Below are 15,218 nucleotides of genomic sequence, written 5' to 3'. Positions count from 1 at the left end.
GCTTGGGTGGCTACCTGCTCAGCTTTGCTGGCTTTTGTGGATCCCATTCTTAGGCACCTAATTCTCCCTGTGCATCCCTAACTCAGGGTTGTGGATTCCATTAGGCAGTGGGACACCTACATGTAGGTGTCATAGCACTGAGTATAAGTGGATCTAGCTCTAACTATGGACTATAAAGGAAACAGAGAAGCTATGTACATACAATATGATGTTAAATACATAAAGTAAACAAATTGAAAAAGTTAATTTCAAAAAGCTTTCACTTGTAACCTTGTGTATTACTCGCAGGCAATAATAGGTACATTTTCAGACAGAAGTGTAAGATTTAAGCTGACAGTGTCCCATTTAAACTTGTCCTTGCAGTACGCTGCAAATGTCTGCACTCTTGTTTGAAATAGCTTGAAGGTTCTCGCCCCGCCCAAACCATACTGGTAATGAGTGTGAGTGGTGAGGTACAAGGCTGCTGCTGTGATTCTTGCTGCTGGACTCCATTTCCCAGCATTACTGCTCAGCCTGGGAAGTGAGACAATATCATCATTCATTCGGAAGAAGTTTTGTTGGACCAATGAAACAATCCCCTTTCCTCTCCTGCCCGCTGAGACTGACGATAGGGTTAACCCGAAGATGCTGTTCCAGCTCCAGGCTTAAAGGCAGAAGAATCGATACACACAGAGACAAAGAAACAGGGACACGGCAGCAGCTCCTGGTTGTGTCTACTCTGTGGTAACTAATGTAGTTAACTGGCTTCTCCCTTGTAGTTTGCTTAGGAGGAAAGTGGAAATATTAAAGACTTCTCTGAAACAAACAAGCTAACGCTAAGTCAAGGCAGATGTGTAACTGAGCAGATGTTATTGCAGCCGTAACTGATTCACAAGTTACACTTTAGCACACGTTTTCTACCCCTCCCCTGCAGCTTGGCCTGTCTTCTTGTTTGTGTTTTTTTCCTGAGGAGGAAATCTTGTAAATGTTTAGCATTTGGCTGCTTTGTTACTTAACGCTTGGAACCATTCCCGTGTTCACTGTATCGGGTGGAGGAAACCAGCTGAGTCCGGAGAACAGTTTAATATGGGGACCTGGTCTGAGAGCAGATGTTGTCCTCCCTGCTCGGTATTTTTATGTTCAGGCTTTGGACACTGACGGGCAGAGGTAAGCATGGCAGCACTTTATCACAGCAACTTTAAATTGTGTTTATGGCCAAAAAGATGTTCGAGTTTAAAAATGGCACTTTCTTGCTTCACAGGTCTAAATACTCAGGAGGCTCCCATCCCCACCGTATCTGGATTTAAACTTTGAAATGACTGTTCCCTCGCTGGCATTCCCAAGGCCCTTTCCCCAGAAATATTTAAGCATTGTGCAACTTTACTCAAATTACACACATGCTTAAGTGTTCTGAGGATCTGGGTCGAAGTCATACCTACAGGATTTCTTTGACAAAATAACTTTTACTGTTTTTCCTCCAGTTACACTGCAGAGCCAGACCCCCTCACATCTATATTACATTCCATTGTGTTTTGTTCATCACCAGTAGAATTGGCCCTACCCTCTCTTCAGAGCCACATGAGTATGCCTGTATATATTGGCTCTCTTGTTATTTAATTAAGAAAGCTACTTAATTTGCCTTCTTGCAGAAAAGGATATTAATGCTGAAGGCCCCAAATCTGACTCATATTTTATGCCTTATATCTCTTTGTAAACTTTAATTGTCATGTGTCAAAATGCTCTAATGTTATTTTAATTAAATGGATTCCAGCAGACCTTACTCCTGGAAATCAGTGTACTTGCACAATACATGAAGGAAAAATATTCAGTAAAGATTCAAGAATCCCTGTTGGCACATAAAACTGTGATTCCATAGACATAATTTGAGTTGCACCCCTCTCCCCCATCCACCAGCAGTTAATTTGGCCCTGAGATTTTATTTTTAAGCTTCCGTTGGGGTATTATCCACAGTAAGAAAAAATAATATAAATTTAAAAAACCTATGGCTGTCTTTTCAAAATCTCCTGCTCCATTGCCCTAATATAAAATTTGCCATTCACCTCAAGGTTCACAGGCATCATACAGGATGTGAGATGGGGAAAGGAAATGAAAATTGGGTTACAGACAAAATAGAAGCATCTTGGCCCAGTAAACAAGTTACTGCTAATTCTCCCTTGCCAAGCCTATATATATAAGAAACTGGTCAGATTAAGTTATGGTGTGACCTCTAGACTTTCCTGCTTCTTTCCATTGTCACACAAACCAGTAATCCCCACAAACATGTAGGTATCAGATCTATGAATCCATTTAAAATAATTGCTTATTAAATACTGTATAGAACATTAAAGAAACCTAGTTACATTTTGAGACAACCTAAACTTAATTCAAAGATTGAAATTAGTGAGGCAGATCATCTCTAGACAGGAAAAACCCAGCAGAGAACAGAAAACCCACGACTTGCCACTTGTGGCGTTTTCACCAAAATATTCCATGAAAAGGTAGGGCTTGTTCCCTCTATCCCCTCATGGAACTGGCAGAGGGACTGGAGGAAATTTTCAGAGGCACCAATGGCAGCTAGTTGTCTAACTCCCATTAAATGTCAGTGGGAGTTTGGCATCTAAATGTCATTTATTGCTTTGAAAATCTCCTCAGCCCCTTACACTTGCAAATTCCCTAAGATCTGAGGAGGCCAGATCCATTTGAAAAGAGAGTCTGTATGCTTTGGCACTGCTTCCCAGACCCTTCCCCTTCTTTAACAGGAGCACAGCTTCTAAAGGACCCAAGCTGCCATGGCATCCCTACAGGTTGCTATCCACATACCCCTTCCCAAGGAGGATGTACAGTTTCATTCAACAGAGTGGGGAATCCATGTAAAGTAACAACAATGAGATTAGCATTATTTTATGTGGGGATTCCCTCAAGGTTGCAAGGGTGAACAATGCCACCTTGTCACAGACCGAAGATGCCACCTAGCCAAACCCCCACACTCTGCAGAGCTCCTAGTATCTTAGTGGGATACTGGGAAGGGATGATGCTAGAAAGCTGTGCCCTTTAGCTCTGGTAGCCCACATCCTTCATACACAGCATAGATTTGATCAAAGAAGTGGAGGTGGACAATCTCGTCTAATACCTGGTAGCACATACCATTGTTACAGTTGTAAAACTGTTCCCTGCATTCATAACTTTCCAAGCCATTCACTTTTTAGGCTGAACTTTTCTAGATTTGGTGTCTATACATTGTGAAGTTCTTTTTAAAGTTTGAGCAAAATCCTGTAAACATTTTTTTTTATGTTTTGTGTTCTAAAGTTCTTCTGTTTCTATTCTGAGATTTATATTTGAGATATTCTGACTTCCTGTATAAACAAGAGATTATCTTCAAATGTTTAGATATTGTACTCAATTCTTTTCCCCACATCTGTTATTAAAGACTGTACATCTTTCCATAAGACGTACAAAGCAAGCCAAATCTGAAGAAATTTGGTTCAGTAGCTGTAAAGTTACCAAAGTGTAAAATTTGCAAAGTGAAACTTGTTCCTACAGTTTCCATACCTACTCAGTGTCACTCATCTGGAGGGCACAGTCACTTGGTCACTCATGCCAGTTGAAATGTCACTCATAAGTAGTGCTGCAGGTAATAAGAAAAGTTTTTGTCTTCAGCTCCTGCTCTCATTTCCTGGCGCTTCTGAGCAGGCAGCCAAGATTTCCACCTCCTGTTTTTCTTGCTGCTCCACAACCACCTCTATGAATTGGGGCAAGAAGTGAAGAGGAATAGGTGGCCAGTACTGCTGCTTTTTTGTGAGGTAAACAGGATCAGTGGGGTTAGAAAGAAATGAAAGAAAAAAGAAAGAGAGAGAGGGAGACTTTACCATACCAAGAAGAGGACCAATGGAAAAGAGGATGTGGGAGAGAAAGGGCCTGGTGGTAAGGAGGGAGAGTGGTGAGGGAAAGAGAAAGGAAAAGGAACTTCTGTAAAGATAGTCTTGTGGTTAATACATAGGACTTATTGCTAGGAATGGTGGGTTCCATGTGTCCACTGGCTCTCCATGTGATGTTGAGAGAGTCACTTCACCCTCCTCCCCACAAAAGTAGTACACTCCCATTTCCCAGGTAGGTGGAAGCACTTTAAGACCCTAGAATGGGTGGATTGCTGTTCATTTATTAATACCAGAAGGGAGAGAAGTACTGAATCAGAAGAGCTCATTTACCTCACAAGCTCATATCTGCAGAAACGTCACTGGGCAAGGAGGTACTTTGGCTTTGAACTAGTTCATTTGTAGGGGCAGGACGTCTCAATGGTCTGTTGAGTCACTATGATCCGAATTTTCAGAAGGGCTCAGACCTCACACTCGGCCACATTTTCAGAACTGCTTGGCTCTCATTTAAGCACCAAAATAAGAAGACAGATTTTCATAAGAGCTCAGTACATTGGGTGCTAAGGTCTATTGAAATCTGCCCATTGGTGCTACAGTGGGAGCTGCTGCCTACTGAGCACTTTTGAAAATCCAGGCCTTATATAGGTGTCTAAATTGGAGCTGAAGTCTTTGGAAAATCTGGGCACTGAGCACTTGGAAATATTGCACAATCTAGCTCTCACTAAAGTCAATGACAATCTTTCCATTGACTTTAACTGGCATTGGATCAGACCCTAAGAAAACTGTTACATAGCCACTTTTTAATCACAACTGTACTTGTTCCCTGTGTAGGTTTACTTTCTCTCCAGGAGCAAATGCATTCCAGGTGAAGATCACTGCTCCTGATGAGCAGTTCACTCGGATAGGAGTGCAGATATTAGACAGAAAAGATGGCTCCTTCATTGTGAGGTACAGAATGTATGCAAGCTACAAAAACCTGAAGATAGAAATCAAAGTCAAAGACAAACATGTTGCCAAGTCTCCATATATTTTAAAAGGTACAAAGAAGAATTACATGATACACCTTTATTTTACATAGTGTTTTTTTTTTCATACAAACTGTAGCCCAAAATGCTTTACAGTACTAGGGTCTGATCCTGCAAGTTGCTGAGGCTTAGGTTCACAAAGGTACTTAGGCACCCAACTCCCAGTTTTAGATTCTACTGCAATCCACAATCCCCACACAGCTTCCCCTGAACCTTGAAGACACCTAAATTCACTCAGGCTATGTCTACACAGGGATAAAAGCCTGCAACACGGTCATGGCTAGCCCAGATCAGCTGACTTGGGCTTATGTTCTAGGGCTGAAAAATTGCTGTGTAGACAGATATTCGGGCTTGGGCTGGAACCTAAGCTCCAGGACCCTGAAAGGGTGGAAGGTCCCAGACCTGAGGCTCTAGCCCAAGCCCAAATGTCTGCACAGTGATTTTTCGGCTGCCCTGGCCAGCCATGGGTTTTTTCTCTCTGTATAGACATACCTTCAGCACCTAAGTTTTTGTGTAAAAATTCCCTAGGTGCCTATGTTTCTGCCTCTGAACATGTACACTGCTGCCTCACTCAAGGCATCCAGACATCTATCTCCCACCTAGGGCCCAGAGTGATCCACAGATTGGGAAAGACAAGCATGTGTACCTTGCCTGCAGCAGCCAATCTGCTAGGCATGCTCAGAGGCTGCCTAACTCCACACAAAATGACAATTAGCAGGACCAAGCCCTCCTTTTAACCATTAGACCAATAGTTAGGGTATTCAACTGGGATATGAGATACCACTAGTTCAGGTCCCCTGTCACCTGATAAATACAAGGGATTTGAACAGGGACCTGCCACCTCTTCTGCCCACATCAGGCAAGACAGGCAGGCAAACGCCTATCTTCCCCTAGTTGGAGGATAACTCTGGCCTTAGGCAGGAGATAGGTTCTTTTATTCTGGAACAGAGTATCCACATGGGGTAGTTATTCTAGAATAGCTAAATTATACCAGAACAGTTATGCTGTTCCATTTCCCCTTTGTAGACAAGGGTAAGAGTCTAAGTTACACGCTAAGAGGGCTGGAACAAAGTGTAACTTACATTATATTATATTGATTCACCTCTGAATTTGTCTCAAAGTCCAGAGTAACTAACTTCTGAATTCAATATCTTGTCTGTGTTGCACATTAAAATAATCTAAAAATTTGCTGTGTATACAACAGGCCCTGTTTACCATGAGAATTGTGACTGCCCTCGCGAAGACAGCACTGCATGGCTGGAAGATATGAGCTGCCCTCAAGCCATTCCACAGATTCAGAGAGACCTAGCACATTTTCCCATTGTTGATCCAGATAAGATTGCAAAGGAAATTCCACAACGGTTTGGACAAAGACAGAGCTTGTGTCACTATACCATAAAAGATAACAAGGTACAGTATGTGATTTAGCTGAAGTATTAAAAGGAGGCTTCTAGCTAGTCATATATTTAGGCTGGTTAACACTTTCCATTATAAAGGATTCTTTTGACCTTTTCTTTGAGAAGCTCTCACACCTCCATTGTTTGCTTCATTATCCCTCAAATATAATATTTAACTCTTATATTGTGTTTTTCATCTGTAGAACTCAATACTTCCTTCCTTTGTAAGGTGTTTTACATCCATGTTATAGATGGGGCAGTTGAAACACAGAGAGGCAAATTACTTTGCCCACAGTCACATAGCAGATCAATAGTAGAGTTAGGAGTAGACTCAAATGTCCTGACTCCCAGTTCAGTTTCCTGTCCACTAGGCTTTACAAGAGTTTTGAATAGTAATCAATTTTGTATGGTGTGGTGGTCTAAGAATCCTCAACTCTTGCTAACAAAACTCTACTAATTTCAGAAGAGCTTCTAGTGGTGTATTAAATGTAAGGTGTTTCCTAACCCTGCTTGCACATTAGGGGGCTATATAGGGAAATGTGCAGTCAGTCAAAGAACCAACCTAGCACAAGGTAGGGTGGGTTGTGCCTCTCTAGTTGTGCAGCCTGCCTTCTTTCTCTCTGTTTTTGGTTCTTTTGTGTGTTAAAGTTTTGGATTCCTAGAAATAAAGTAGTGTTACATCGCAACCTTCCAGAGAGAATATTTTATATTTTTGTCTAGCTTGACTGTTTGCCATGAACATAATCTGGGAAAGGAGTCAGTAGAGTCTTGCTTGAAAGTGATGAGTTTCTGTTTACAAGGGATCATTTTTAAAGGTGACTGCAAAGGACAAAAGATGTGTGCCCCATTGTTTGCTTCATCAGAGAGGTAGGACATTCCAAGGCCTCCCAAAATTATTTGAAGTTATATAAAGGTGAAGCCATACAATCTGTCTGATTATTTACTGTGAAACAGGAAAGCTCCAATAATGTATTTTTCCCCCAAGCAAAAACACTAATGCAATAACGTTTGGATTATTTTTAGGTTTATATAAGGACCCATGGTGAGCATGTAGGCTTCAGGATTTTCATGGACGCTATACTACTTTCTTTGACTAGAAAAGTGAGTATATATTAGTCTTATATATTGTATATGATAGTGTTTAAATATCAAAAATTTCCCTGAAATCTTTATTACAGTTTTGTTGATGCCTCCGCAACAATAAAGAAAACACCACTGTTCTTGTTCTCTTATTTTTATTACTTTCACATTAATAAGTAATAAGATAGCAGGATTGTTCCGAATAAAGCTGGATGTTCTGGTATGCTCTTTGATTAGTCTGCAGAATGTAACTTACAAATGTTAATTATCTGCAATGTTGTTTTAGCTATGCTGGTCCCAGAATATTAGAGAAACAAGGTAGGTGAGAAAAAACAGGAGTACTTGTGGCACCTTAAAGACTAACAAATTTATTTTAGCATGAGCTAAATAAAGGTAGGTGAGGTAATATCTTTTATTGGACCAACTTCTGTTGGTGAAAGAGACAAGCTTTTGAGTTTACACAGAGCGTGTTAAGGTATGTATTCTGGACTGTCTCGTCGGATCAACCTGTGAGTGAACACTTTTCACAAAAAGATCACTCCATATCTGAACTCTCAGTCCTCGTCCTCAAATAAAACCTGCACAACACCTTCAAAAGACGAGCCTAGGAGCTTAAATTAAGTTTGCTAGACATTGAAAATCATGGAGTTAATAAATACACTGGATTTGTGGCTTATTACAACAGTCTGTAACCCAGTAGTCCCCCTTTTTTTGTCCTATGACTGCAGAGATGTTAAGATGCCACTTCACCTTGAACGGTCTCTTACAATACATGCTAACTACCTATGCTAAACGATCGCTTCCACCTTCTATTTAGCTGTGACACTCGGTGTACATTCCCCAGACCTGAAGAGGAGCTCTGTGTAAGCTCAAAAGCTTGTCTCTCTCTCTCACGAGGAAAAGCTGGTCCAATAAAAGATATTACCTTACCGACTTTGTCTCTCAAATATTAATTAGGCAGCTAGACCTTATGACAAAGGCCTATATAGGATTTAATAGAAATGAATTGTCCATAGGCTTTGTGAACCATCCTATAGGATTTAACAGAGAATTATATCACTGCTAATACATTTTGTAGGATAATTTAAACAAACCTCAAGGAATTTATATAATTCTCTTTTAAATTCTATATTCTGTGGAAAGAGGCCAGAGACAAAGAGAGGCTGGGGAAGATGTCCCCCAGTGGAGAAACCACAAAGCACGACCACACGCTACCTTTTGAGGATTGCCTGGTAAGCCCTTGCATACGGGGCATGGATGGGGAAGCAGGAGTGAGGTCACAGCACATAATACTGTAGAGATCTGAGCAACACTGCTGCTCACAGGGCAGCCTGGGGAAGCTGCCATAATTTAAACAAGCACCTAGGTTATAGTGGGGGTTTTCCAGACCCAACTATACTCAAAATAAAATTTCTAAAGAGTCCTATTTGTTTCATCCCTGTTCAGTTCTATACAACTTTTCCATTGGCTAATATGATTGAAGAACAAAAAAATCTATTGTGTTGAAGGAGAAAATTAGCCCCCAAATGACTCTGTGGTCTGAAAATGTAAACATTGATCATATGTAGTTTATAGCTTGTCCATTACAGTTATCGAATAGAACCAGTGGATGGCATTGTGTTCATACAGATTATTCCTAAAGATTACAGCCTTTCCAGGCTCTCTGTGAAGTGAAGACTCTCTTTTTTTTTTAATGAGAGCCAGATAGAACCCTATGTGTCTGTATTTAAACTGAAAATAAGAACTGGTCCTTTGTTTCTCTACCTCTGGAACTTCCATGCTTTTCTGCCTGTTCTTAACAGGGAATGCTTGCTAAAGGTTTCCCTGTGTCATCAAGTTAGAGAAAATAAACGTTGCTGTCCTTCCTCAACCACAGGAGAGGGTGTATAAACCCTACTTGATATCTGGCAGAGGATTAGTTTCTATCTCTGTCTCTGAATGTAAGTTGAGTCAGAAACCTAATGTTTCTAATGCTTGGACATCAGAGGAATCAAGACATGTTGCAATGTGCATGAGCCACAATTAAATTAATTACCTTGCTGGTCTGAACAGCAAAGTATTTAAAAAAAGTTTTACATATGCACACGCTATGGAGAGGCAGTAATGTGCTTATAATGTCATATTATGTATACATGGGGACTTGGTCAATATTGGTAATTAATGTGTATGTAGATAATTGTTATCCATTTTTAGAAGATATTTTTGTTTATATTTTGTGATCATTGATGAAGGAACAGTAGTTTTAGTCAGAATTAACATTATAGTACAGTGATGGAATAGGTATATCTTTTATTTAATAAGGCTAATGTGGTTTTATTATGTAGACAGTGGAAATTAATACTTAAGGACACAATTAATTTTACATCTATGTAAGATTTTGTAAATGGCATGGTACAACTACACTGCTGTCAGTTTGCAACCTTAATAGCTTTTGAAATGGAGTTTTTTGGTTTTGGAATATATACAAAGACCTGAGCATCATGAACAAGGAGAGAGGATGCTTTGTTATATCTAGATGAGTAGCTTTTGTGTGATTCCTTTTGAAAACTAATTTGTTATAATGCTGCTTTGTTTTCTGACCTGATAATAGAGATAGTTAAAACATGGATTTCTGTGAACAGCATTCCTGAAGAGTGATGAGCAATTGTTATAGTTTTTGAATATATTATGGTCCTGAACCTAACTTTTCCCTTAGACTTCTCTTCAATAATTTCAGTAATTTCAAATACTATAGTGATCAAGGAAAAAAAGGGTATTCCTATGTATTAATACATACAATACACACTAACACATCAACGCTATCATTTGTCTTCTTTTAGGTGAAAATGCCAGACGTAGAGTTTTTTGTTAATTTAGGGGATTGGCCTTTAGAGAAAAAGAAATCTACTCAGAACCTTCATCCCATCTTCTCATGGTGTGGATCCACTGAATCGAAAGACATTGTGATGCCAACCTATGATTTGACGGACTCAGTCTTAGAAACTATGGGCCGGTAAGAAACTATGTAAATGTTTCACAAAGCACTAAATATGAGTGAATGGGCATCCAATAGACTCCTACATTACCAATACTTCAATAATTGTTGTCCTATGTATTTATTCAAATGAATTTCTATGTTGATACTGAGACACCATTTTAGACCAGATAAGGTATACGGAATGTCTAAGTTTAGCTATTTTATCCTTTACATAATTGTTGTATTTCTTCAGTGTCCTATTTCAGAAACCAGAGACCAAATGTAGTCCAATCAAAAACACTAAAAAATGTATTTTGTCACTGATGACACCTGTCTCCCCACCACTCATGATCATATCCTGGGAAGGGTTGTCTTCAACTCTTCCCTGCATATTCAGGCTTTCTACAAATCTTGCTGCTTCTCTCTCCATAACATTTCTAAGATACCCGAGTGCCCCAGGGGTCGGTCCTGGGGCCAGTTTTGTTCAACATCTTTATTAATGATCTGGATGATGGGATGAATTGCACTCTCAGCAAGTTCGCGGATGACACTAAGCTGGGGGAGAGGTAGATACCCTGGAGGGTAGGGATAGGGTCCAGAGTGACTTAGACAGATTGGATGATTGGGCCAAAAAAAATGGTTCGACAAGGACAAGTGCAGAGTCCTGCACTTAGGACAGAAGAATCCCAGGCACTGCCACAGGCTGGGGAACGACTGACTAAGCAGCAGTTCTGCAGAAAAGGACATGGGGATTACAGTGGATGAGAAGCTGGATATGAGTCAGTAGTGAGCCCTTGTTGCCAAGAAGGTTAAAGACATATTGGGCTGCATTAGTAGGAGCACTGCCAGCAGATTGAGGGAAGTGATTATTCCCCTCTATTCAGCACTGGGGCGGCCACATCCCTAACAGCTATGTTGCCTCTTCAGAACCATACAAAACCAGTTTTAAAGATGATCTTTCTTGTCCATGATTCTGAATCCATTTGAATCCTTCCCCCGGCTCACACTATTTCACTGCATTCAATTCACCCTTCTTGTCCTTATCAAGACCCTTCCCAGGTCTGTCCCTCTTTATTTGTGCATTCTGATCTCCTACTGCAGCACCTTCTCGCTGTCTCCTTCAATCTGGCAAAGAAAGCACCCTCATACACCCTTTGTCAGCCTCTCCCACAGCCATCTCCATACTTTCTTCCATACTGTCCCTGGCACATAGAATGCTTCTCTGCACTGACCCACAAAGCCACTAATGTCTTCCTCCTTCAAATCTTTCCTCAAGATCCACCTGTGGCGTGATGCCTGGTGGCTTGAGAATCAGATGGGGGTTTGTTCGCATTTATTTTATCTATTACAATCACAAAAAGTTTACAAACATCTATTTGATTATAACCCTGCCATTGTATGTCATCTGTCTTCTTAGATTGTAAACTTTTTTGAATAACACCATTGAAATCAGTGGAAATGTGGTGTATAACTGTTGAGGGAGAATTGGGTCCAGAATTGTATTATAATAATATTTTAAAAACTTCAAGAGTCCTCTTTTCTGAAATCACTTGTTCCCTCCTGACATCTAGAGTCAGCCTGGACATGATGTCTGTCCAGGCCAACACTGGGCCACCCTGGGAAGACAAGAATACTACTGCAATTTGGAGGGGACGTGACAGCCGCAAAGAGAGGCTTGAACTTGTAAAACTCAGTAGAAAATATCCAGATATCATAGATGCTGCTTTCACAAACTTTTTCTTTTTTAAACATGATGAAAGCCTTTATGGTCCCATTGTGAAGCATATTTCATTTTTTGATTTTTTCAAGGTAGGACATAAACTGCTATTTAGACCTTATTGCAGACTTAACTCACCAGTGTTTGAGAATTTTCCTCCTCCCGCCTACTGTCTTTGTACATATTATACATATATATTAAAGTACTTAACTTTTCAGGCACAACCTGTTTATGGTTATCAGATTTGACTTAGATTTTGAGGTTTTATAGGAACTTTCTGTCCAATCTAATCTCTAGATTCCATTTTATTGTTCTTCTGTCCTAACTGGTGATCATAGCTCCTCCCAATACAATATATTTAGCCAGTGGAACTAATCTCATCTACTTATTAACAATAAAGATTACCTATAATGCAATGCCTATCTGGCATAATCTGCATGTCTTAAAATGAACAAGCCCCCTGCATTTAATATTCTCAGAATAAAAAAACCCCACAAAACCAATCTCTGCTACCTGTTTTTAAAATGTTTATTAATCAATTATTGTATGTTTTTGCAGTATAAATATCAAATTAATATTGATGGCACAGTGGCTGCATACAGATTGCCTTACCTGTTAGCAGGAAACAGTGTAGTACTGAAGCAAGACTCCTTCTACTATGAACATTTTTATAATGAGCTGCAGCCCTGGAAACACTACATTCCATTTAAAAATGACCTGAGTGACCTACTGGAGAAGCTACAGTGGGCAAAAGATCATGATGAAGAGGTAAATCTATATTAAAACACTTAGAAACATTTCCTGACAAACTAAAAGTAGGTGAATACAAGTTAATTTGTTTAAAAACAAACAAAACATTAGCAGGTCTTAAGAATGAGTGTTGCATATTATAGCAACGAGGAAGCAAAGCATATTTAGCTTGCGTATTCTTCTACAGCCATTAATTTGAAAATTACTTTGAGTTTTTGATAAATTTAAAGATGTATTTACAGAGTAAGAACACCTTTCTTTCGACATTAAGAATATGTCAATTTTCAGTCTCCCTCACGTTATCAGTAATAAAGGTTTATTTATTATTTTATGGAGCAGTCACCATGGTGGTACCTAAACACTTGTCTACAAAATTGGACGTCTAATTACTAAAACTGTACATATTGTGTTACATTTCAGAATCACTACTACCATCTCCAGAAATGTTCCTATATCAGGATTTTCCTTTTCTTTGACAGGCAAGGAATATTGCAAAATCAGGGCAAGAATTTGCAAGAAATAACCTCATGGGAGATCATGTATTCTGTTATTATTTCAAACTTTTCCAGGTCAGTATATCAGACTACTAGGGAAAAAAATGTTATGTAGAAAGCATTTAGGAATATACAGACACTGGAAATCAGCCAGTCCAGAGATGAAGTCACAAAGCAAAGAGTAAAAATGGGAAATATTAATTAGATTGTGAACATTCTGTGACGCTTACGCCCTAACAGATCCCTTTAATGTTAGAGTGGCAGTTTGAGAGAGGCATTCCAGTTCCCATAAATCTCAATCTAATCTACAAGAAAATGTTCCCATGTTCCTCACACTAGCACTCAGCAATGATCTCTAAGAGCATAGTCTCATTCCTCTATCCACAGACACAGCTGAAAATGTCTGTGTATTAGCACTGAGGTTTTGACACTTCAGTGAGGCACCACATGGGATCTCTGACAGCAGTTAAGTATCAGCTTACCTTCTCTGTGATATGGTGGGCTTTTCTGAGAGCAATGGAAGATTCTTTGGCAAGACAGCTCTCACAAAAATTATTGATCTGAGGTGCAAGATATTGTAGGCCATTAATAGAGTAAGAATACCTTCCTCTTTTTTGAATTAGGAATATGCCAATTTACAAGTGAGTGAGCCAAAAATCAGAGATGGCATGGAGAAGGTAGAGCAGCCTGATGATGACCTGTTTCCATGTACTTGCCACAGAAAGAAGGTATGGTCTGTACAACAAAGGTCTGATCCTGCAAGATGCTAATGTCCTCAATTCCTATTTAATTGAATGGGAGCTGAATGTGTCCAGCACCCAACATCATCAGGGCTCAAGATGAGTTTCATTCAAATTCTGATAACTAATGGGCTTGTAGATGGTCTATATTTTTATTTTTTATTTTTAAAATTGTGTATTTGCACCAGCTAAGCACCTGAAAACTGCTGCTGAAAAACAGAGTTAACTGAGAGCTAACTCCTGTGAAATCCCTGGGGCAACACCATAAGGTAGAGAACAGAACAGAACAGTTTCAGAAAGGCAATAATTTTGTCTGTGAAAGTCAAAAAGAGGCAGAAGTGTCAAGATTTCCATTTTTAATTTAATCTTTTCTGGATTTTTGTAATATTACTTTAAATTTACTGGTTTGTACAACTGCTGATAACCAACCAGTGAAAGAATGTTTTTATAATTCCTGTAGAATAAATAAGAGCCCTGGCAGTGAGAATAATTTCCTTGAAAATTGATTGCCTCAGTGGTCACATGTTTTCAAAATTAAATAAATATTTGTAAGAGTAAACTAAATTGCTCTAAAAATTAATAGCTAATTTATAGTAATTTTTTTGGGAGCATATCCCAATTCATTAAGTCAGACCCACTCAGCTGTGACTGGCACAGACAAGGACTTCTGTATTGCATAGACCCTGTTGTGAGTGGAGGTTTGAGGACACAGCAGACATTCAGGACCCTCCTCCCACTCCACCCTGCATACTTCAAAGAGTGTCTGTCAGCCACAAATAAGCCAGGGTAGAGGGAGGAAACCAACCAACCTGCACTTACCTGGATACAGTGGCCAGTAAAGGACATGGAGAAGCTGCAGCCACTGTTTGAATCTTTGGGCTGAAACAGTGGCCAAAGAGGAACTGTTCCTTTCTGTCTCTTAAAGGATCATTGAATTAAAGCAAGCTATACAAGACTATACTGACTGTTAAAACTGCAGTAGTTAATATATTTCCTTCTTAATTACAGGCCAAAGATGAACTCTAACAGGAAGAAATAAAGTCATTTTTAGGAATGTTTACCTATCTTCAGAATTCCTTTAAAAGAAAATAAAAGGAAAATTATTTTATTAACAATTTCAATGGACAATACAAAACAATGTGTGATAGTCTGAATGAGGAATACCTACCGGTATTTTCCCTTTTATCATCAGTATCAATAGTACTTGC

At 39.5% G+C, this 15,218-nt stretch overlaps 1 protein-coding gene across 5 annotated transcripts; it reads left to right on the top strand.

The window, feature by feature from the left end:
- The first annotated feature begins 398 nt into the window (after positions 1–398).
- POGLUT2 (protein O-glucosyltransferase 2) lies at positions 399–15,155 on the top strand. Of its 5 annotated transcripts, XM_039520639.1 has the most exons (12): positions 1,034–1,146; positions 3,637–3,779; positions 4,683–4,888; positions 6,081–6,286; positions 7,297–7,374; positions 8,490–8,585; positions 10,173–10,345; positions 11,881–12,118; positions 12,585–12,794; positions 13,256–13,345; positions 13,894–13,998; positions 15,019–15,155. In XM_039520639.1, the coding sequence occupies exons 3-12, from the start codon at positions 4,807–4,809 to the stop codon at positions 15,034–15,036; spliced, it is 1,296 nt and encodes a 431-aa protein (XP_039376573.1). In that variant the 5' UTR covers positions 1,034–1,146; positions 3,637–3,779; positions 4,683–4,806; the 3' UTR covers positions 15,037–15,155. The 5 variants fall into 5 exon arrangements, with proteins under 5 accessions (XP_039376571.1, XP_039376570.1, XP_039376572.1 ...); XM_039520637.1 differs by lacking the exons at positions 1,034–1,146; positions 3,637–3,779 and adding an exon at positions 399–723; XM_039520636.1 differs by lacking the exon at positions 3,637–3,779 and having other exon boundaries at positions 590–1,146.
- Positions 15,156–15,218: the final 63 nt, after the last annotated feature.

The sequence above is a fragment of the Mauremys reevesii genome, linkage group 1 (genome assembly GCF_016161935.1).
Source record: "Mauremys reevesii isolate NIE-2019 linkage group 1, ASM1616193v1, whole genome shotgun sequence".
NCBI lineage: Eukaryota > Metazoa > Chordata > Testudines > Geoemydidae > Mauremys > Mauremys reevesii.
This window is presented reverse-complemented; position numbering and strand designations above follow the sequence as displayed.